At 33.3% G+C, this 22,639-nt stretch overlaps 2 protein-coding genes across 12 annotated transcripts; one reads left to right on the top strand and one right to left on the bottom strand.

The window, feature by feature from the left end:
- Nucleotides 1-89: 89 nt before the first annotated feature.
- Nucleotides 90-20,921, bottom strand: LOC140833777 (pentatricopeptide repeat-containing protein At5g46100-like). Of its 11 annotated transcripts, XR_012118566.1 has the most exons (4): nt 1,423-4,883; nt 702-826; nt 551-618; nt 96-446 (listed from the first exon to the last, which is right to left on the bottom strand). XR_012118566.1 is itself a non-coding variant. In XM_073198176.1 (3 exons), exon 2 carries the CDS (start codon nt 2,876-2,878, stop codon nt 1,442-1,444), a length of 1,437 nt encoding a protein of 478 aa, XP_073054277.1. In that variant the 5' UTR covers nt 2,879-2,944; nt 20,676-20,921; the 3' UTR covers nt 453-826; nt 1,423-1,441. The 11 variants fall into 11 exon arrangements, 8 of the variants coding, with proteins under 8 accessions (XP_073054277.1, XP_073054281.1, XP_073054274.1 ...); XR_012118567.1 differs by lacking the exon at nt 551-618 and having other exon boundaries at nt 90-409; nt 702-846; nt 1,798-4,883; XR_012118565.1 differs by having other exon boundaries at nt 551-826.
- Nucleotides 15,858-16,581, top strand: LOC140835263 (uncharacterized). The gene is made up of 2 exons (XM_073200752.1): nt 15,858-15,886; nt 16,068-16,581. Exons 1-2 carry the CDS (start codon nt 15,858-15,860, stop codon nt 16,579-16,581), a joined length of 543 nt encoding a protein of 180 aa, XP_073056853.1.
- Nucleotides 20,922-22,639: the final 1,718 nt, after the last annotated feature.

Below are 22,639 nucleotides of genomic sequence, written 5' to 3'. Positions count from 1 at the left end.
CATTTTATAAATGCATCCAAAATCTATTTATTTTTTGGGCCGATTTCAGTAATCAATCGCCAAATAAATCATCTTGAGTTTGATTTGAATTGATCTCAAATATAGAATAATTTGTAGATATAGGAACACAATTTTTATTGCAACTTCATGATAATTTGTTAGAGAAAAGTTTGGAAAAAGATGCGTGGACAGATAAAAATATACCATTATCCTAGGCACAACTTTTCTCAGATCTGTCAGCCATACCGACTCTTCGTCTCGAGAACCATTACTAATAGTAGCACGAGTGAAAGATGATGGCTTGAGTTGATGCCGGGTCTGTGCGTGGTGGATTTACGACGAGTGCTCGAATCGAATCTGCTAGAGAATGGCCATTTGCAGATGTACGGCCTCTTTCTGAATCAAGTTGCTTCATACAAGAAACCGTGGAATCTTCATATTAAATGCTTCATAATGAAGACAGATGACGATTATCATTATCATTTTAATGAAAGAATACAAAGCCAAAAAATACAATCAAACCAAAATATCGAGTTGGATTGTGATGTACATGCACAACCAAAGCCAGAGTCAGCTCAAGGCCTTGGTGCTTCGAGCTGCTAGAGAGCTTTCTGACTTCTAATGAAAAGAGTATAGACCCAAATAAATACAATTTTTGTATGAGCTAATTGCTAATGGGAAGGGAAAAAAGGAATAAATACCACATCCGCGGATGAAGGTACATCTGCTGATTATGTCCTGTGCCTTGGATGCTCAGAATGCCGAGTAGCAGTCAAAGCCTTCCTTCTAACTGCAGCTTAAAATTGATCTCGAATTTCGTGCCCCACTGGACAGAAAAATAAAAATCTATTAAGAGAACGATGATTAATCTTGATGCAACCCATCCAAAATTTCCAAGGGAGACAAAAATGTATTAGATTGGCATTCATCACATAAAAATCACATAATGACTGGAAAGATCAGAATGATAATTAATTCAATTTCCCAAAACCAAAAATTATATAGGATGGAGCACACATGACACATCAGTAGAGTCCTAACCACTATTGCATCCAAGGAAAACATTAACCTCAACTGACAACATAGATTTAGATAAATCTCATGTAGAAGCCACACTGATTAGCTTATAATGCAAATTCATTGACATTTCATCATTAGCGCTTTTGCCTTAACCAGTATGGCCCCTGAACACAAGGAAACAATTGTCAGGTATCCAGTCTATTGTCACCCAGAAATTTTAGGATATTTTTGTGTAAATCTACTTCCTTCCTCACCCGCTCTGCTCTCAATTTGACTCGAGTATCTTTATCATTGATCCCCTTCTACTAATTTGTTCGGTCTCTCATCAGTATGAAAAATTCAATAAGCAAGCACAAACACCAAGAATGATATCTGAACTATCGTGATATAATTTCTACTCACTGAAGAATTTGCTGACATCTCATGTTTTCAAATGAAATTCTTCTATTAGTTTGGACTGCATCAATTCAGCAGCTTCACGAACTTTTCCTCGGTCCCAAAAATAATCTAATATTCTATTCCAGGTTTTCGTATCGGGAATGCATCCATCAACCACCATTTCATCAATAATTTGAGCAGCTTTGTGAAAATCTCCTTTACCGCAAGAACATTCTACAAGCGATTCGAAGGTGGTTGCCTCAATAGATATGCCCCTATTTCGCAAGCTTAGGTACTTTTGGAAAGCTTGATTAATATTACTCTCGGAGCAAAGACCTTGAACTACTCGATTATGTATCCTAACATGAAGCCCCCAAGTTACACGATTTGGTGTTATACCTGCAAGGACCATTTCATCAAGGAAGTTTGCTGCTTCCTGGAACTTGCTGATATCACAGAAGCAGTTTATTACTTTCGAGTACAGCCCCACATCAGGTTTCAATTCTTGTAGCTTTATTCTATCAAGAATCTGAACCGCATCTTGAACTTTACCTTCGCTGCAGAAACCATGTATTAAAGAACTGTAAGTTATCAAATTAGGAACCAGACATTTCCGAATCATCCTGTCTAACAGTTTCATGGCCTGAGAAGAATGTCCATGCTTGCAAAGACCGTCAATAAGAGAACTATAAGTATATAAATTGGGCTCAATGCCTTTGCCTTTCATCTCCTTGAGCAATTCCAGTGCCTCATCCAATCTATTTGTCTGGCAAAGCCCATGTACCAGCAAACTGTAGGTAACAACAGAGGGTGAACAACCTTTAGCCTCCATCTCAAGCAAAAGCTCCCTAGCTTCAAGATTTCTCCCAGCTTTGCACAGCCCACAGATCAAAGTTCCATACGTGTAAGAATCCGGAGTATGCCCACGTTTGGGCATCTCTCGAAATATCATAAAAGCAGAATCCAAAGATCCCCTGCTCTTGCATAGTGCTTTTATCAAAACATTAAGAGAAGTAACACTAGTTGGTATTCCCATCTGCCTCATGTATCGATAAAAGTTAAACGCCATTTTTAGTTGACTTTCATCGACAAGAACTGAAAACACTGTTACATAAGATTTTACTGTGGGTTCACACTCATACTCCTTCATCTTCCTGAAAACTCTCACCACTTCATGCGGCTTGTGGACCCTAGCATAGGCCCTCAAAAAAGAGAGTACAATATTTTCAGTAATCGTACACTTCTCTATTCTCATTCTATCAAGCATATCTTCAGCTGTCATGAATTTGTTGGCAGAGAGTAATCGCTTGATAATTAAACCAAAAGTGTTTTGGTCATGATGGAAACCAGTACAATACTCTGCTGTAGCAGCATCAAATATTGAAATTGCTTTCTCCAAGTCCTTTTCAGAACGAATTAACTGCTCAACTAGAGATGTTGTGACTTGCTGCGGCCACCTAATTATTGACCTGCAGCCCATCTCTATATAGACCTTCTCTTTTTATTTGTTTTCTTCCTCAGTCTTCGTAGGACACAGATTGCTCACCTGCATCGCATACATAAAATTTATCGAGTTATTTAAACAATAATTGCATTTTTTTAGATGAGCACATTTAACTTGTTAACTTCAGGATAAAATCCAATTTCAGGAGGTTTTTATAGCCTAAATATAAATATTTTTGAATTGAGTTGATTTAAGAAGATAACTTTACCAATTTGCACTAAATCATAGTTCACTTTGCATAGATGGGAATACCTGGGATATGTAAGTTTTAGAGAAAACAAATCAGACACAAAACGTTCCAACTTCCAACATTCATCTAGTAAGGGTAAAAACCCATGGTGAACGATGTGTTGTGTTCATAATAATTATATTGTCTAAAACTGCACAAACATGATTTGGAAAACTAGAAAGTTGTCTTAGAGAAATGATGAAGAAATCCAAGTTGAACCAAATAACTGTTCGATGAAGAAAATCTTGTCACAGTATGTACTTCCCATAGGGAACAATCATTATCACATATCCACCAAGTTACAATCCAATGCACTCAACTCTAGTGATCATTCTGAAGTAACATCTAACTCTTCTGCATTCATCCTCCCACTCAGATGATAAAAATAATTGAGAGAGCTACCACCGATGTTATATTATAGACAATACACCTCCATGTATCTTCAGAAAAAGTTCATTTCACAACACAAACAAATTCAATTTACAGGGAACCAATACTAACCAAGATATGATTCAAACCACCGTAAAAGGGTGACTGAGCTAAGAAAATACACTAGCATATAGGAAAATGATAGCTTTGCATTCAACAGTTGATTCCAATGCCATCAGAAGGGATAAAATGTATGCTGATTATTTCATTATCCCAAGGCAAAATAACCATAGGGAACTCAAAGCCCTTGCGCAATGTCCCAAACATCATTTGGCAGTTATGCTTCATCATACACAATAACGTTTCAAGCTAGTAGACGAAAACGAATCCAAAGATACAGACCATCAAAATGATCTAACAAGAAGAGCTCATCTACAAAATAATTCACAATACCACAGCAAAACACGGCACTAAAAACCCACAAAAAAATTTACTGCACATTAATCACTGCCTTATTCCACGGTCTCTTGAATCATACAAAATAGATACTGTAACAAACGCGGTCCTCTGAAGTTCATTTGTTATTGAGTTTCCATATGTAAACGACAAAATTTCAGCTTTCATTAACTAGGAAAGAAGAGTATCTTACAGAGAATAGATGGCTGCAAACAGAAAAAACAAATCTCAGTGAGAATCGAACCGTTTTAGATCGCGGTTTTCGTTAAATCTTTCTCAAAAATTAAAATCCAACCTTGACCCGGAATTCCAAAAAGAACCGAATTACAAATGAAAGCTTGCCAGATAAATGCACTCAACTCTCGCAGGGTTAAAAATATATATATATATTTACGCTACCAGCTGCAGATCCAAAATATCGATAAAAAAAACACCGATACAAGGGAACTCGCTATTTTACTTAATCACGCCCCTGGAAAGAAGACAACGTCTAAATCGAAAACCCAATATAAAAACCCGTCATCGATTGTCATTGACGGATCCCGAACAAGACATAAATAAAATTAAAAAACAAATTGTCCGCCCCTAGCTGCAGATCCAATATATCCACCGAAGGTAAAGGTTAAAAAGCCTCGGAAATATGAAACACCCTATATGGAACCCTAGTTCGCGATTATATCAACAGCTAATAGGAGCATTGATATAAGAGAAGTAGGCCGCATTTCGCCCAATCTAAATCAAAAAAATGATGAATCAACAAATAATGATACAGAAGAACAAGGGGGTGAGGGGATTAGCGAAAATTGATGGGTTGGCAACGAAGAGAAGAGCAGGGGAAGGTGAATTGGGAAGGGAAAAGTAAATCGGGGAGACAGAGAGAATTTAGGGTTTGAGTGGTGCGGATTTTGGGAGGGGGAAGTGAATGTAATTTCCGATTATAATAAGGAAAGGACAATTAATTGTGGAAAATCTTTCTGTACTTCATGCTCCAAAAGGTGAAATAGAAATGTAAGAGGAAGTAAATCATGGTAATTCAGTGTTGCGCACAAAGAGCTTTCTCATTGGAGGGAATTTAACTCTCACACTGCCGCTTGCGATCGAGCTCCAAAATTCACTGATGCTGACCAACTGAGTTAAACCTATACGAGCATCTTTCTGTACTTCTTAGAATTAAAATTCAGGAATTTATCACAATTTTTTAAGATTTAGTATCTGACTACCTCATACCCAAAGTTACAATTTTTCCTTTTTTATTTAAAAAATATATAATTTTATCCAAAAAATTACATATGTCATCTTCATCTAAAATATAATTTTTTTAAAAAATTATTTCTCATTTATCATGAAATAAGAGTAAATACTTAAGTATATGTAGGATCTGTTGAAATAATATATTTTAATATGGAAAAAGTAATAGTTGAATATTTGAATGTTGAAAATAAGAGTTGTAAAGTTAGAAATTTGTGTGTGATGATGTAGGTAATGATGTATTTTATTTTTGGATTATGTGTAATGAAACTCTATAAATAGATCTCTCATTTGTGAAGAAAATCACAATTGAGTAGAGAGAAAAATATTATAAAGTGTGTAGTTTGGTAAATTTTGAGAGTTTGAGATTTTTACTTTTTACCATAAATTTTTACTTTTTCACAACACGTTATCAGCACGAAGCTCTAAAAGTCCTACATACTTTTCCAAGCTCCAAACAGAAGAAAAAGGTAACAAAAGTAATAATATTTATTTTACTGTTATTTATTTATTGTGTATTTATTTAATATACAATATAATGTTATTATTAGAAATAATAAAAATAAATTTTTCATAAACTTGTTATAAATCCTGGGAGGATGTTAAGACGACATCCCACACTCCCGGTAAGGGATACGACAAGTATAAAAGCATATAAGGTTTTTAAACAAAAAGTAATAATATTTATTTTACTGTATTTATTTAATATACAATATAATGTTATTATTAGAAATAATAAAAATAAATTTTTCATAAACTTGTTATAAATCCTGGGAGGATGTTAAGACGACATCCCACACTCCCGGTAAGGGATACGACAAGTATAAAAGCCTATAAGGTTTTTAAACAAAATAAATTATGACACTCATTATAATATTATGATATGATATACATAATTATTTAAACATGTCTAATATTATATACATCATATTATTACCATAAAATTATACAAATACATACATTTATTTTTTGTACACCAACGGTCATAAACGGTAACAAACGGCTAGTTTTTGCCTTATAAATATCATCTCACAAACACATTCAATCACTCCAACTTTCTCTTCTTCTCTAAAAATTATTCATCATCAAATTTTTCGAAGAAAAAAGAAGATGGCTTTCTCAAGGATATTTTTAATTATTTTGGTTATCATACTCACGAGTCTTGTATTTATCGGAGAATATCCTCTTCGTGCGTTTTCTTTATTTTTACAAATACTTGTACTTGTTGTTTATCCGTTACTTTGTATTGGAATATTTATTAACTAATAAAATGCATCGTAATTTTTTTTAGTACCACCATGTCAAATTTAACAAAGCTCGAATTTATTGCGCTCGACATCACGGGAAAGAATTATATGCCATGGACTCTAGATGTAGAAATGCATCTTGAGTCATTGGGTCTAAGCGAGACCATTAAAGAAAATGGCATATGCACGTCACAAGAAAAGGCAAGAGCCATGATATTTTTGCGTCGACATCTCGACGATGGATTGAAATGTGAATATCTGACTGAAAAAAAATCCCATGGCTTTGTGGAAGGGATTAAAAGAAAGATTTGAACATATAAGGGAAGTTATACTTCCGACCGCCCGGGATGAATGGAACACACTGAGATTCCAAGATTTTAAAAAAGTCAGTGATTACAATTCGGCGATGTATAGAATAATCTCGCAATTAAAATTTTGTGTACATGAGGTCACAGAATCTGAGATGCTTGAAAAAACATTTTCCACATTTCATGCATCAAATATTACTCTACAGCAACAACATAGAGTACGTGGATTTGCGAGATATTCTGAGCTCATCGCCTGTCTTCTTGTGGCGGAAAAGAACAACGAGCTATTAATGAGAAATCATCAGTCCCGACCCACTGGATCAACAGCATTTCCAGAAGTAAATGCTGTAAGTAAAAATGAATTTATACCTGGAAACCAAAATCAATTTCAAAGACAAGGTTTTGGTCGAGGTCGAGGTCGTGGACGTGGACGTGGAATTGGTCGTGGTCGTGGACGCGGCCGTGGTTTTGAAAATAATAGAGATAGTTATTTTTATAACTCATCTCAAAAGAGCGTCCCAAACCATCCACAGAAAAGACATCATGAGAATACAAGTGTTAATGAGAATCACTCAAAAAGATATGAAAGTTCTTGTTACAGATGTGGTACTCCAGGACATTGGTCCAAAGTTTGTCGAGCCCCTGAGCACCTTTGTAAACTTTATAAAGAATCATTAAAGGGGAAAGAAAAGGAGACCAACTTCACTGAACGCAGTGACTGTTTGAGTGATTCAACTCATCTTGATGCTGGTGATTTTATGAATGATTTCTCTGGAAATGATCAACATGTTGGTGGGATAGAAATGAACAATTTTGATGCTGCAGAGTTTCTCAATGATTTTTCTGAAAATGAACAATATAGTGGTAGAATATAAATGTACAATAATTTGTTTTTCATGTATTCATATAATAATGTTTTATTGTACAATTATGATATGTGTTATATTTATATATGTATTGTCAGTAATTTTATTTCATTGCATATTTTTTTGAAGTTCAAATATGGAAAATGCTATGAGCAAAGCTGAAGTTTGCATACCCGATAGTGGTACAACGCACACTATCCTCCGAGATAAAAGATATTTCTTTGAACTAAAACCAACAAAAACAACAGTGAATACAATATCAGGTCCTGTAGACTTGATTAAGGGATGTGGTAAAGCACAATTTTTGTTACCTAATGGTACAAAATTTTTGATCAATGATGCTTTATATTCACCACAATCGAAAAGAAATTTGTTGAGTTTTAATGATATATATTCCCATGGGTATGATACTCAAACAATGAATGAAGGGAATGAGAAATATATGTGTCTTATCACATATAAATCAGGAAAGAAATATGTTATTGAAAAACTACCAATGCTCCCTACTGGATTGCATTATACACATATAAGTCCCATTGAATCAAACATAGTAATTGATAATTCTTCGATATTAACCAATTGGCATGATCGATTGGGACATCCTAGTTCAACAATGATGCGAAGAATTATAGAAAATACACATGGTCATCCACTGAAAGACCAGAAGATCTTTCAGAATAATAAGTTTTAATGTAAAGCATGTTCTCTTGGAAAACTTATTATAAGACCATCACCAGTCAAAATCCAAACTGAATCACCAATGTTTCTTGAACGTATTCAGGGTGATATTTGTGGACTAATCCATCCACCATGTGGACCATTCAGATACTTTATGGTATTGATTGATGCCTCCAGCAGATGGTCACATGTATGTTTATTGTCAACTCGAAATGTTGCATTTGCAAGATTACTTGCTCAAATAATAAAATTGAGGAATCAATTTCCCGATTATACAATCAAGAAAATTAGACTTGATAATGCTGGTGAATTTACTTCCCAGACTTTCAATGATTATTGTATGTCTATGGGAATCATTGTTGAGCATCCTGTTGCTCATGTACATACACAGAATGGATTGGTTGAATCATTGATTAAACGTCTGCAAATGATTGCTAGACCAATGATTATGAAAACAAAGCTCCCTATTTCTATATGGGGACATGCAATTTTACACGCTGCTTCATTAATTCGCATCAGACCAAGTGCATATCATAAATACTCTCCATTGCAGCTTGCATTTGGTAAAGAACCAGACATTTCTCATTTGAGAATTTTTGGATGTATGGTGTATGTGCCTATTGCACCACCGCAACGAAAGAAAACGGGACCTCAAAGAAAGGTTGGAATTTATATCGGTTATGATAGTCCATCAATCATTCGATATCTTGAACCTCAGACAGGCGACGTGTTCACAACACGTTTTGCTGATTGTCATTTTAATGAGGAAATCTTCCCAATGTTAGGGGGAGAACAGAAACATACCGAAAAAAGAAATTACATGGTATGTATCATCATTATTATATCTGGATTCAAGAACAAAACAATGTGAAAAAGATGTACAACAAATTGTACACTTGCAAAGAATAGCAAATCAAATACCAGATGCATTTGCAGACACAAAAGGGGTAACTAAATCATATATACATGCTGCAAATGCTCCTGCTCGAATTGAAATTCCAAAGAAACAAATGGAAGATACTCATGATGTCATTAAACGCCTGAAGCGTGGAAGGCCAGTCGGTTCCAAGGATAAAAATCCTCGAAAAAGAAAATTCATAGAGAAAAATGATGATCACAAAATAGAGAATGATGTTCCTGAAGAAACACATGATGATGAAAATGTTCTGTCAGAACCACAAACTGACGAGAATCATGAAATCTCTATCAATTACATTAATACTGGAAAAATATGGAACCGAAAAGATATAGATGAAATTAATGATATATTTTCTTATAATGTGGCAATCGACATCATAAATGATAACGAAGATCATGAACCAAAATCTTTTGGTGAATGTAAAAATCGGCAGGATTGGATAAAATGGAAAGATGCCATCCAGGTTGAATTAGATTCGCTAAATAAACGTAATGTTTTTGGACCTATAGTCCTTACACCTGAAGGTGTAAAACCTGTTGGATACAAATGGGTTTTTATTCGAAAGCGAAATGAGAAAAATGAAATAGTAAGATATAAAGCTCGACTTGTTGCACAAGGTTTTTCTCAAAGGCCTGGAATTGATTATGAAGAAACGTATTCTCCTGTGATGGATGCAATTACGTTTCGGTATTTGATTAGCTTAGCGGTATCTGAAAATTTAGAAATGCGTCTTATGGATGTTGTTACAGCTTACTTATATGGATCACTTGATAGTAATATATATATATGAAAATCCCTGAAGGATTTAAGATGCCTGAAGCACAAAGTTCAAAATCCAGGGAATATTATTTTGTGAAATTACAAAGATCGGTATATGGGTTAAAGCAATCAGGTCGAATGTGGTATAATCGACTAAGTGATCACTTGATGAAAAAGGGATATGTAAATAATTCAATATGCCCTTGTGTTTTCATTAAGAAAACAACATCCGGATGCGTAATTATTGCTGTATATGTTGATGATTTAAACATCATTGGAACGAATAAGGAAATTCAAGAAGTTGTGTCATACTTGAAGGAAGAATTTGAAATGAAGGATCTTGGAAAAACCAAGTATTGTCTGGGATTACAAATTGAACAAAAAGAATGTGGAATATTTGTTCACCAGACAAATTATACAGAAAAGATCCTTAAACGTTTTAATATGGATAAAGCAATTCCTTTAAGTACTCCAATGATTGTTAGATCATTAAACATAGAAAAGGATCCATTCCGTCCATGTGAAGATGATGAAGATATTCTTGGTCCAGAAGTACCATATCTAAGTGCCATCGGTGCCCTTATGTATCTTACAAATTGTACAAGGCCTGATATATCTTTTGCCGTAAATTTGTTGGCAAGATTTAGCACATATCCAACAAAGAGACACTGGAACGGAATTAAACATATATTCCGATATCTCCGAGGAACGACAGACTTGGGACTTTTGTATTCAAAAGATGCTAATCCAAGTATAATTGGTTATGCTGATGCTGGATACTTATCTGATCCACACAAGGCACGTTCCCAAACTGGATATGTATTTACTCGTGGAGGCACTGCAATATCTTGGCGTTCACAGAAACAAACGCTCGTAACAACTTCATCAAATCATGCCGAGATTATTGCACTAAATCATGTCGAGATTATTGCACTACATGAAGCAAGTCGTGAATGTGTGTGGTTAATATCAATGACCCAACATATCCAAATTTCATGCGGATTATCATTCGATGAGAAGCCTGTGATACTATATGAAGATAATGATGCATGTGTTGCTCAAATGAAAGAAGGATACATAAAAAGTGACAGAACTAAACATATTCCTCCTAAGTTCTTCGCATTCACCAAGGAACTTGAGAAGAATAAATGTATTGATGTTCGTCACATTCAATCAAGTGAAAACTCATCAGATCTCTTCACAAAGGCACTTCCTACGTCAATATTCAGAAAGCACATATATAATATTGGGATGCGCAATCTACGAAATTTGTGAAGAATTGTTCATGTCAACATCAGGGGGAGTTTACGTGACTGCACTCTTTTTCCCTTACTATGATTTTTATTCCAATGGGTTTTTCCAAGTAAGGTTTTTAACGAGGCAGTACAAAACACGTAATGAAGACATCATCGTATCATGATCATCATCACACGGGGGAGTGTTGAAATAATATATTTTAATATGGAAAAAGTAATAGTTGAATATTTGAATGTTGAAAATAAGAGTTATAAAGTTAGAAATTTGTGTGTGATGATGTAGGTAATGATGTATTTTATTTTTGGATTATGTGTAATGAAACTCTATAAATAGATCTCTCATTTGTGAAGAAAATCACAATTGAGTAGAGATAAAAATATTATAAAGTGTGTAGTTTGGTAAATTTTGAGAGTTTGAGATTTTTACTTTTTACCATAAATTTTTACTTTTTCACAACAGGATCGAATTTATGATCAAAATTGAGTCTTCAAATGGTAAAATCAAATATATGTAGAATTGAATTAGGTATTATTTGTATCAATTTAGGTATGATCAAAATTGAGTCTTCAAATGGTAAAATCAAATATATGTAGAATCGAATTAGGTACTATTTGTACCAATTTAGGTGCCATATTTTTAATTCACAAATCTTGTCATCAAAGGTCACTCAATATTAACTTCAAACTATATATTTTGACATCATCAAATAATAACATTTGATTATTTAAAGGGTACGTAAAATCAAGTATTTGTGGACTCAAATTATGTCTTATTTCTATTAATTTAGGTATCAAATTTTTTAATTCATGAATGTCATCGTCAGTACCACTCAATATTAATTTCAAACTATATTTTGACATCCCCAAATAATTGGATATGAGTATTTAGGGAGTAAAATCATGTATTTTTATACTCTAATTAGATACTTTTTGTACCAATTTAGACATCACATTTTAACATCACAAATGAAACCATCAAAAGTCACTTAATATTATTTAAACTCAAGTATTTTTTTACACATTCGAAGTACTCAAATAGTCAAATCTAATATCTGGAACCCAAAAATAGATACTTTATCTGTCAAAATAAGTATTTTTTCTAATTTCATGATTAGTGAGAAACTGTGTTTTTTCAAAAATTAAATATCGTGAATAAGTCATCCTAACAAAATTTCAATGAAAAACCACCAATTACATAATTTATGATGATTGCTCGAAGATTCATTATTTTTTTACACATTTAGAATATTTAAATAGCCAAATTTAAGCATTTGGAACTCCAAAATAGTTACCTTATAAGTCAAAATAAATATCTAATATTATTTCGTGATGAGTGGTAAACTATATTTTTTTTATTAAATAAAATGACATGAAAAAGTAAGTTATCATTATGTATTTTTTATTAAAAAGATCAATAATGACCGAAATTGTTGTGATTACTCGAAAATATAGTATTTTTTTTATATATTTGGAGTATTCAAAGAGTGAAATCAAGTATCTGAAACCCCATAATAGGTACTTTGTATGTCAAAATAAATATTTACTTTTATTCTATGTTAATTGAGAAATAAAATTTTTAAAAAATTATATTTCAGATGAAGAAGACATATGTAATTTTTGTGGATAAAATTATATATTTTTTTAAATAATAACAAAATTGTAACTTTGGGCTTGTGGAGAGTTAAAACTAAAATTATATCATTGCCAGGTACTAAATATTAAAAAATTGTGGTGGAGGACTGAATTTTAATTTAAAGATGTGCATATGGATTTTTCACAAATTTACCCTATATTTATTTAGAATTTAGATTAGACCTTTTAAATTTTAATCAAATATTTTGTTAATATAATACAATTACTTTCTATATAAAGTATGATTATATCGTAAAACTTATTTTTGCAAAAATATTAATAATGTTCCACATAGGGACCGAACAAATTAGACACAAGTATTTAGGAAATTTTATGTTGGGGCAGTCGAAATTTTATGTTGGGTTGTCTGGTTGAACTTAAGTTTATTTGTCTTACATCGACTGCATTAAATTTTTTGAAGTTGTGTATGTGAACTTAGACAATTTTTTAGGGTAAACTCACGCTCAATCCATGATTTTAACATGGTGTCACAGTCTAAGAGGGTGTATTGAATGTAGGAGATTTATTGACTTTTAACGACTCTTGTAGATTTTAAAAGTCTAGAAGTATTCAATTAACGTAGACATTTAAATTCAGTTGCAATCACCGACAAAGGAAACTGATATAGATAACAATACAAGTAATATCTAATTAAATTTCGCCTTCATTACATGAAATTGAAAAGCAAGCATTAAAGTTAGATAAACAACACACAATAATTTATGGGGGTGTATTCAATCTAGGAAATTTAATTACTTTTGATGACTTTCATGGATTTTAGAAATCTAGAGGTATTCAACATGGATTTTTGTAGACTCTAGAAAAGTTTTGGGGTATCCAAATTAGGATTTGTAGAGTTGTTAAAAGTAAAGTGGTATTCAACTTTGATTTTTGAAGACTCTATGAAAATCTATAAGTATCCAAAATTTCCATAGATTTTCTATGATTCTTATAGATTTCTTTATGTACAAAATTTAAAACACTAGGTACAACAATTAGAAATAAAAAATTCTCTTCTACTCACCCTAGAGATTTTGGTAGACTTTTAATTCAACAAATCTTTGCACCCCATATCGCAGCCGCTCTTCTTCCTCATGCACAATTCTCCTTCAAAGGTATTATTCCCTTTTGCCATGACTTCGGCTTCTCCCATCTCTTTTGCATTTGTTTTATGATGATTATGAATGAATCTTTCTTGCTGCGGTAATTCAAATCTTTTATCGTCGCTTTTTTTTTTTTGTTGTTGTAATTTTCTTCCGTTTTTGCTGGAGTACGAATCACTTTATTGAATGCGTCGCTAGAATTAATGAACGTTAGCCACGGAATGCAAAATGAAGACCGTAATGCCTCATTCTCTTGAACGATCGAAGACTTTGTTGCTTCAGCGACAAAGTTTTCATCCTTTGTTTTTTATTTCTTTCCCCATTATTATTCACTTAACAAAACTAGGATTTGAAATGGCCACGAAATGCCAAATTAAGCCCTGTTCAGCTTTCAACCTCAACTCCATGTCCAAGCATTTTCTACCGATGTCCTCGATCAATAGCCCACTGTGTTTTGAGTAAATCTTTCCCTTTTATCAAGAATACCCTTCTCCTGATTTTCTTGGCCACTCTTCTTTGTAGTCTCAAGTTCAATTTCCAAATCTTTGGCTTACAATATCATAAAAATATATAATGGAACACCAATCTGATATCGACAGTGTTCTGTGTTTCACTGATTCTGAATTTTATTTCATATTGGAAATTGATATCAATAAAGTAAGGTCATAATTGAAAACATAAAATGGTTTACATTTGCAAACTAAGTGATACAATGTTAGTTGTCGAAAGGGTAAATCCCGAACGTTGATTGAACGTAGCTGAATTGGCTATATTGACACTGATGAGTGGAAGAAAAATAGTTGCCACAACAAACAGAAAGTAGAACCTATACTTCTTGTTCTGGGTAAAATAACAACAGGGACAGCTAGACAGGAACCTATGGCTCGATAAGTTCCATGATCTATTCTGAGCGACTACAAACTACATGAAACTTGTCCATCATGACTTCTTCTATGCATTCCTAATTCTCTTGACCATTTTCCTTCTGTCCTCTTCTTTGTATTCTTTTGGAAGAAAGGATTTCTTTATCCTTTCTTTTATTAGCTAGCGCTCCACCTAAAGGTTCAGGTCTAGCCGTCTAGGGATCTGGCTGACAAGTATGCCTTCATATCCCTCCGATTTAGTAAGTTAGCAAAGCCTTGGAAGATGTTCTTACTCAAACAAGTAATTCCAATAGAAATTTGAAAGATACTGCATTAAGTCATATTTCTTCCATGCAAAGTAATATGCAACAAAAATGTAAAACAATCATGTGGCCTTTGAAGCAGTACTTATTGAAGAAAACATTAAAAAAAAAAACGGACAAGAATTGGAAACTTACTTTTTAGTTAGATACTGCGAATTCTTGATTCAATCTAGCTGTGAGATCTTCCATGTCGGTGTTTGATGTGACTAACCGCTGTTGCATGGTAGCTAGAAGTCTGTTCATCTTCTGCTGCTGGAAGAATTACCAGCTAAAAGTTTGTGGTGTTAACTTTTTGTAGTGTGGCTTTATCCAATTTTTTATTGCTGTAAGTTTTTTTTTATTATTTAAATATCATGTTGTGAGTTGTTCTTGAGATTTTATCTTATGCATATTCAAGTAATACTATCAATGGGAGATTCACGAGAAAAATATAATGTGTGGACGATTGAAGAGAGCAATGAATTGCTAAAAATTATGGTGGATGGTGCCATGAGAGGATGGCGTGATAAGAATGGAGTATTTAGCAAAAAAACTGTAGAAAAGAAAATACTTCCCTCTCTGAACGACAATGTGCAAAAACTATTACACAATATCAAAGTCGTCTAAAGTGGTTCAAAGGAAGATACAGCAGTTATTGTAAGCTTATGCGTCATAACTCTGGTTTTGGATGGGATCCTGAGACAAAGAAATTCACGGCTAATGACGAAGTATGGGAAGATTATTTTAAGGTGAGAGTCTTCGAGTTAAAAAAATAAATTTTATATTTACAATTACATTTATAACTAGCTTAACACTTGATGTTATTTTTTGCTCTTTACCAGTCTCACCCTAAACATGAACACTATCGGACAGACACTTTTGAGGATTATGAAGACCTGAGAATTGTGGTTGGGACTGGAACTGCTACAGGAAAACACTCAATGGAGTAGGAGATGACACTGATGTAAGAAAATTTGAGATAGAAGAAAATAGGGGAACTAGTTTAATAGACGATTATGTGTTTGATCACAACATTGGTGAATATTTCGTGCAAAGCGACGGACAAGAATCTTCGTATCAACCTCCATTTTTCGAGGATTCTATTTCACCATTACCCTCTCAGCCCATAAATTCGGAGGTTCCAGCAACAACTAAGAAACGGGATAGGACCGAGTTTGAAGCAAAATCAAACACATTCAAAAGTATTGACCCAAATGCTATGCATGAGTTCTCCCATAGTCTTGAGAAGGTGGTTTCTAAGATAGAATCAATAGGGAATGCAGGTGACACTTGTTGGGATGCTATCAAGGAGGTCCCAAATTTGGATAATCGTACTCGATATAAGGTGCTTGATTTACTCAATACCAGATCAAAAAAGATGGATTTCTTGAAAATGACCATTGAAGAGCATTCGGGATGGATAGATTATAAATTGAATGAATGAGTATGTTTTCAAACACAATTCTTAAAGAGTTACCTTATGTTAAAAATTCTATTCGCATTGTTTCGAATTGTTTTTCTAATTATTGATCTAGTAGAAAACTCTTGAATTTTGGATGATTTATATAAGTTTTTTGTTGTTTCTTGAACATAACTTGTTTGATACATGGAATGGTTTTTAATAAATTTATAGAGTTTCTTTTATTTTAATTATCTGTTTGATATCAGGTATTTTATTTAAATGTCAAATATCAACGTCGATGAAGTAGAAGAACAAATGGAAGAAGATGAATTTGAAGAAGAATTACACAAAACTATTAGGTTTTTGTTAGTTGAAGTTCGTGGGAGCCTCTATACTTTTACTAAGCATATAGCTAACATGAATTGTGAACGTGTCCATCCTCCTTTAAATAGACGACCAATAACTTCAAGGGGATACAATTATATTCATAAAATATTAAAAGAAGATCCAACAAACTTTCGAGAGATTTATAGATTGTACCCCGATGTATTTTTAAAATTGTGCAACATCCTTAGAGAGAAAACACATTTACAAGATACAAGATACATTTGTATTGAAGAAATGCTTGCCGTATTTTTACTTGTTGTTGGTCATAATACCCGATATTGCTTAATTCGTAAAACCTTTGAACGATCACACTACAATACAAGCCAAAACTTCAACAAGGTGTTGAAAGCATTAAATAGCATTGCAGCAGATATGATGGTCAAACCTGGATCTGCAGTGCCCGAAAAAATAAGAGAGAGTACAAGATTTTATCCTTATTTCAAAGTAAGTAATGAAATTCTTTTTGTTGTTTTTGTTATTGATGTTGTTGTAATTATTATTATTATTATATTGTTGTTATAGGATTGCATTGGAGCTATTGATGGCACTCATATTCCTGCCACGGTGTTTGGGCGTGATACTAATAGTTATCGTAATCGTCATGGGACGATTTCTCAAAATGTTTTAGCAGCATGTAACTTTGATTTAGAATTCATATATGTGCTCAGTGGATGGGAGGGATCTGCACATGATTCAAACGTATTAACAGATGCTTTATCAAGAAATAACGGGCTTAAAGTGACACGAGGTTATTTTTTTAATGCTACTAGCTTATTTAATTTTTTTTTATTTTTTAGGATTATATATTCTGTACATTAGTTACTTGATCCTACAAAATATGGTTTGATAGGTAAATTCCTTTTAGTGGACGGTGGATATCCAAATCGACGTCAATTCTTGGCTCCTTTTCGTGGTGTGCGTTATCATCTCCAAGATTTCACTGGCCAAGGTCGCCACCCTGAAGATTCAAAAGAGTTGTTCAATCTACGTCATGCTTCTTTGAGGAACGTAATTGAAAGGTTATTTGGCATATTTAAATCGCGGTTCAAATTATTCAAAACTGCTCCTCCGTTTAAATATACAACACAAACAGAGATCGTATTGGCTTGTGCTGGATTACACAATTTTCTTCGCAAGGAGTGTCGTTCTGATGAATTTCCAGTTGAAACTGAGATTGAAGTTCCACCATCTTCATCAGAACAAGTTTACGAAGATGACAACTTTGGTGAATTATTCGATACACAAGAACAACAACGGACAAATGCTAATGCATGGAGAGATGCTATAGCAAATCAAATGTGGAGCGATGTTGATCATATTGTCAATATAAGTTAGATTTTATTTCATAAACTACTGTTGAAATTTTATCAAATTGTCATACTATTTTGATTTTTTAATCTAATATTGACAAAAAGAAATTGTTATATAATCTAAATTTTTTGATTAATTAATAATTTATGTTGAATTGGTTAGGATCGAGAAGTTCAATTTTGAGTTCTAAATTGACTAGTGATTCATTATTTGTTTTCACAAATAAAATCTATTTACATTTTAAATAAATTTTATTACATTATTAATAATAATAATAATAATAATATTTCAAATGAAGATATTATCTATGTCAAATAATTATTAATTATTAGTTCAAGAAAATCACTTAAATATAATATAAAAATATTACAAGAGTCATGGATTTTCATATAATTATATGAAAAAGTTAACAGAAGTCTACAAAAGTCTTGCAAAAAGTCTACAGGAGTCTATGGAATTCTGTTTAGAAATCTGTGAGATTCTACAAATATCTGTCAAATCCACAAAAGTCTCTTATTAAAAAAAGTCATTAAAAGTCATTAAGGGGACTTTTAATGACTTTAATGACTTTTAATGACTTTTAATGACTTTTTTTAAAAGGTGGACTTTTGTGGAGTTGATGGATTTTGATTGACTTTTATAGAATCTCATGGAATTGTAAAACATATTTCATAGACTTTTATAGACTTTTTTTCAAGATTTTTGTAGACTTTTGTAAACTTTTGTAAACTTTTATAATTGTGATTTATTTTTTTATTAATTTCTTTTAAATAATTATTGGACATGTATAACCTATTAAATTTTAAATTTTTTTTATTTCATGAAAATGTAAATAAATTTTACTTATTTAAAGGTTAAATAAATTTAATTTGTGAAAAGCGAAAAATGAACTATCCAATTTATTGAAATCAAAATTTCAATTCTTTATGTCAATTCAACATATTAATGAACAATATTTTTATAAGTTCATAATAAAATTTTATTAAAATGAACAATTTATGAAATACAATAATCATAATGATTCAAGAAAAAAACAACAATTCATCTATTTTTACACATAAATATTGGCAATATAATAAATTCAATATTGATCCAATCATACCTTTGAATAGAAGAAATTTTTTTGAGAGAGAAAAGAACCCTAGAGATGACTTGAGATAGAAGAGAGATAGCGTATTGTTCAAAAAAGAAAGTCCATCAAAATCTTTGGTATATGTGGAAGAATATTTTAGATTTTCTGCAACTGTACATAAGGCTTCAAGGTTTGTACATGAATAATAAAATAAGAATCCTTGAAAATCTATGGATTTTTTGGATACCTCTTGACTTTTGTAGAGTTTTAAAAAGTCAAGTTTGAATACCACATGACTTTTTAAAACTCTACCAAAATCCATGTTGAATACCACTAAACATATATAGAGTCATTAAAAGTTTAGATTGAATACCTCTAGATTTTAAAATTCCATAAAAGTCATTAAAAGTTTAGATTGAATACATCTCTAGGTTGAATACACCCATGTTATATTTTAGTTCGAAATGGTTTGTCCATGATGATGGTAACGATGCACCCAGATGTCACACAGAGGTCTTATATTAACTCTATGACCATGACCGAACATCTTCTCATCATCTCTCTATGTATGTGTTTGTGCTGCAGATTTTCTGGTACTAGCTGTGTTCCCGCCAACCTCATATCCTGGTTCTGTGGATATTCTTGAAATAATATGATTGACGTATTTAATGTAGGGAGAATTTAATTAATAAATTGTGGAAAGTCATTTTGTAAAAATTGTGTAAACCACCGGCAAATGGGGTGTGGTAACCATAATCATATGATGAAAAGCTTGTAACCATGGGAGTAGTAGTGTATGCAGTATTTGAAGATGAAGGTCTGAATTCTCCTCATTTTTTGTCTACGTCGGCGGAGGTTGCATAGGACCAGGGCTTTTCTGTGACATAGATGCATAAAAAAATGCACTAGCATATAGGAAATGATAGCTTTGCATTCAACAGTTGATTCCAATGCCAACAGAATGGATAAAATGTATGCTGATTATTTCATTATCCCAAGGAAAAATAACCACAGGGAACTCAAAGCCCTTGCGCAATGTCCCAAACATCATTTGGCAGTTATGCTTCATCATACACAATAAGGTTTCAAGCTAGTAGACGAAATTGAATCCAAAGATGCAGACCATCAAAATGATCTAACAAGAAGAGCTCATCTACAAAATAATTCACAATACCACAGCAAAACAAGGCACTAAAAACCCACAGAAAAATACTGCATACTAATCACTGCCTTATTCCACGGTCTCTTGAATCATACAAAACAGATATTGTAACGAACGCGGTCCTCTGAAGTTCATTTGTTATTAAATTTCCATATGGAAACAACAAAATTTCAGCTTTCATTAACTAAGAAAGATGAGTATCACAGAGAATAGATAGCTATGGATTGGCTGCAAACAGAAGTAACAAATCTCAGTGAGAATCGAACCGTTTTAGATCGCGGTTTTCGTTAAATCTTTCTCAAAAATTAAGATCTCTAGAAGCTCAACAAAGGGTTGTAATCAATGCATTCAATATGTACATAGACTCGAGAAAAAATTGAAGGCGGTGGGCAGAGGCCGCTCTACGCCATGAGCAGGAATGACCTCAGCCATTTCCAGCTACCATGACTGATAAAGCAACTGCAAGATATAGAATGTCATAACATGTGACACACGTCACACAACATAAAATAAGTGTGTTGGGTTTTCAATTACTTGAGCCACCTGACCTAATATATCATTTAGACTATCAAAATCGACTGGACTCTCGTAGAGTTGAGTTAGCAACATAAAATAAGTGAGTTGTGTTAATAATTTACCATTGAACGGCTGCTAGCATGCATGAGCCAACAAGTATGAAATCCAAGAGCTTACATAGGGATACAGCTTTCCTCACGAGTTTGGTGTCTGTGGTAAAAACCTGAAACGGAGACGAGGATCTCCGATTTTTTTGGATTTGGGTTCGAGACAAATATGAAATTACTATCATCATCTCTGAATCTGCTTCAAAAATAATATTAATAATAAAATAATAATACTATAAGTATTAATAATATAATAATAATGTTATTTTTTAAAATATTTATTATATTATTATTATTATTATTATTTTTGAGGAAACTTGCAAATTTATTAAGAGGTGACAAAGTCTGGATTTACAAGTTTTACTAACCAATAAGAAAAACTCTCATTCTTCCAAACAAAGGATCGGAGAAAAAATAGCAAAAGAAGCTAGAGCATGTTCAATCGTGTTGGCAGATCACCTAACATGAAAGAGATGTCGAATGCCATTTTGCTCAAGAAGTCGTCTAATATCCTCCGCACAAGATCCAACATAACTCAGATCTTCCTCTGGACACATTACTGCTTGCACCTCCAGAAGAGAATCCGAGTTAATGTGATTAATGAGAATATTATGCTCCTGCACCACCCTTATCCCATCATCAATCTCTCCAAGTTCGGCGAGGGCCACCGACTTAGGCTTAAAAATCGTCATACCAAACACTAGTATCATACTGCCTTCGTGATCTCTTACCACCCCTCCAATCGCAAATTGATTAGAGTTTCCTTATACGCTGCGTCCACATCAAGACAAAGCTGATTGAAAGGAGGGGCTATCCAAGAGAAAGGTGAAGGGGGTGCAGTAGGCGGACATGTGGTTTTCAAATGTGAGCTTGAGCAGACTGGAATTCATGCAGTAAAGCCTCACTCCAATCAACATTAAGAATCTTCATAGTGCTTTTCTGCTTGTGTACAATCTTGACTCTCTCGCACCACACAGCATAAATACGCATAGCAAAGAATTCAAATTCCAGTTTACCCAGTTTCTCCTTCATCCCAATGAAAATATCACACATCCAAAAACCTAACTCCTTTAAAAAATAGCCAATACCCAGAATATTTCCAGCATGGTTTAATAATAGGCCATGCAAAAAATGCATCGCTTGTTGTATCTAGGCCATAATTACAAAGAGGGCAAACTCTAGAGGTCGGCACACGATGAGCACTCAGGTTGACAGATGTTGGGATTATATCATTCAACGCACGCCACAAGAAAATACGTACCTTTGGAGGGAGGGAAAGAGCCCATAGGAATTTCCACCAATCTTTTAGAGGCAGAGTCGAGCTATGTGAAAGAGAATCGTAGAGACCGATTTCCACTTTGTATCCCTCTTTTACCGAATATCTTCCTTTAGAGTCAAAAAACCAATAACGAAAATCTACTCCCCTTGAAGCCGATAAAGGGATAGATAAAATATTAGATGCAATATGGGGCTGAAAAATTGTGTTCATTATCTAATCATTCCGTGTACCATTGTTGATAAGAGTGTTCACTGTTCAATACTCAG

The sequence above is a fragment of the Primulina eburnea genome, chromosome 6 (genome assembly GCF_022965805.1).
Source record: "Primulina eburnea isolate SZY01 chromosome 6, ASM2296580v1, whole genome shotgun sequence".
NCBI classification, from domain to species: Eukaryota; Viridiplantae; Streptophyta; class Magnoliopsida; order Lamiales; family Gesneriaceae; genus Primulina; species Primulina eburnea.
The sequence above is the reverse complement of the archived record's forward strand: the minus strand, read 5'-3'. Positions and strand labels throughout refer to the sequence as shown.

What these genes read in the sequence shown, in the direction of transcription:
- LOC140833777 (XM_073198176.1), bottom strand. Translation starts at nt 2,878, where the DNA reads ATGGGCTGCAGGTCAATAATTAGGTGGCCGCAGCAAGTCACAACATCT.
- LOC140835263 (XM_073200752.1), top strand. Translation starts at nt 15,858, where the DNA reads ATGACGAAGTATGGGAAGATTATTTTAAG. An exon ending in TATGGGAAGATTATTTTAAG is followed by an intron (nt 15,887 to 16,067) that starts GTGAGAGTCTTC and finishes GAACTGCTACAG; the next exon opens with GAAAACACTCAATGGAGTAG.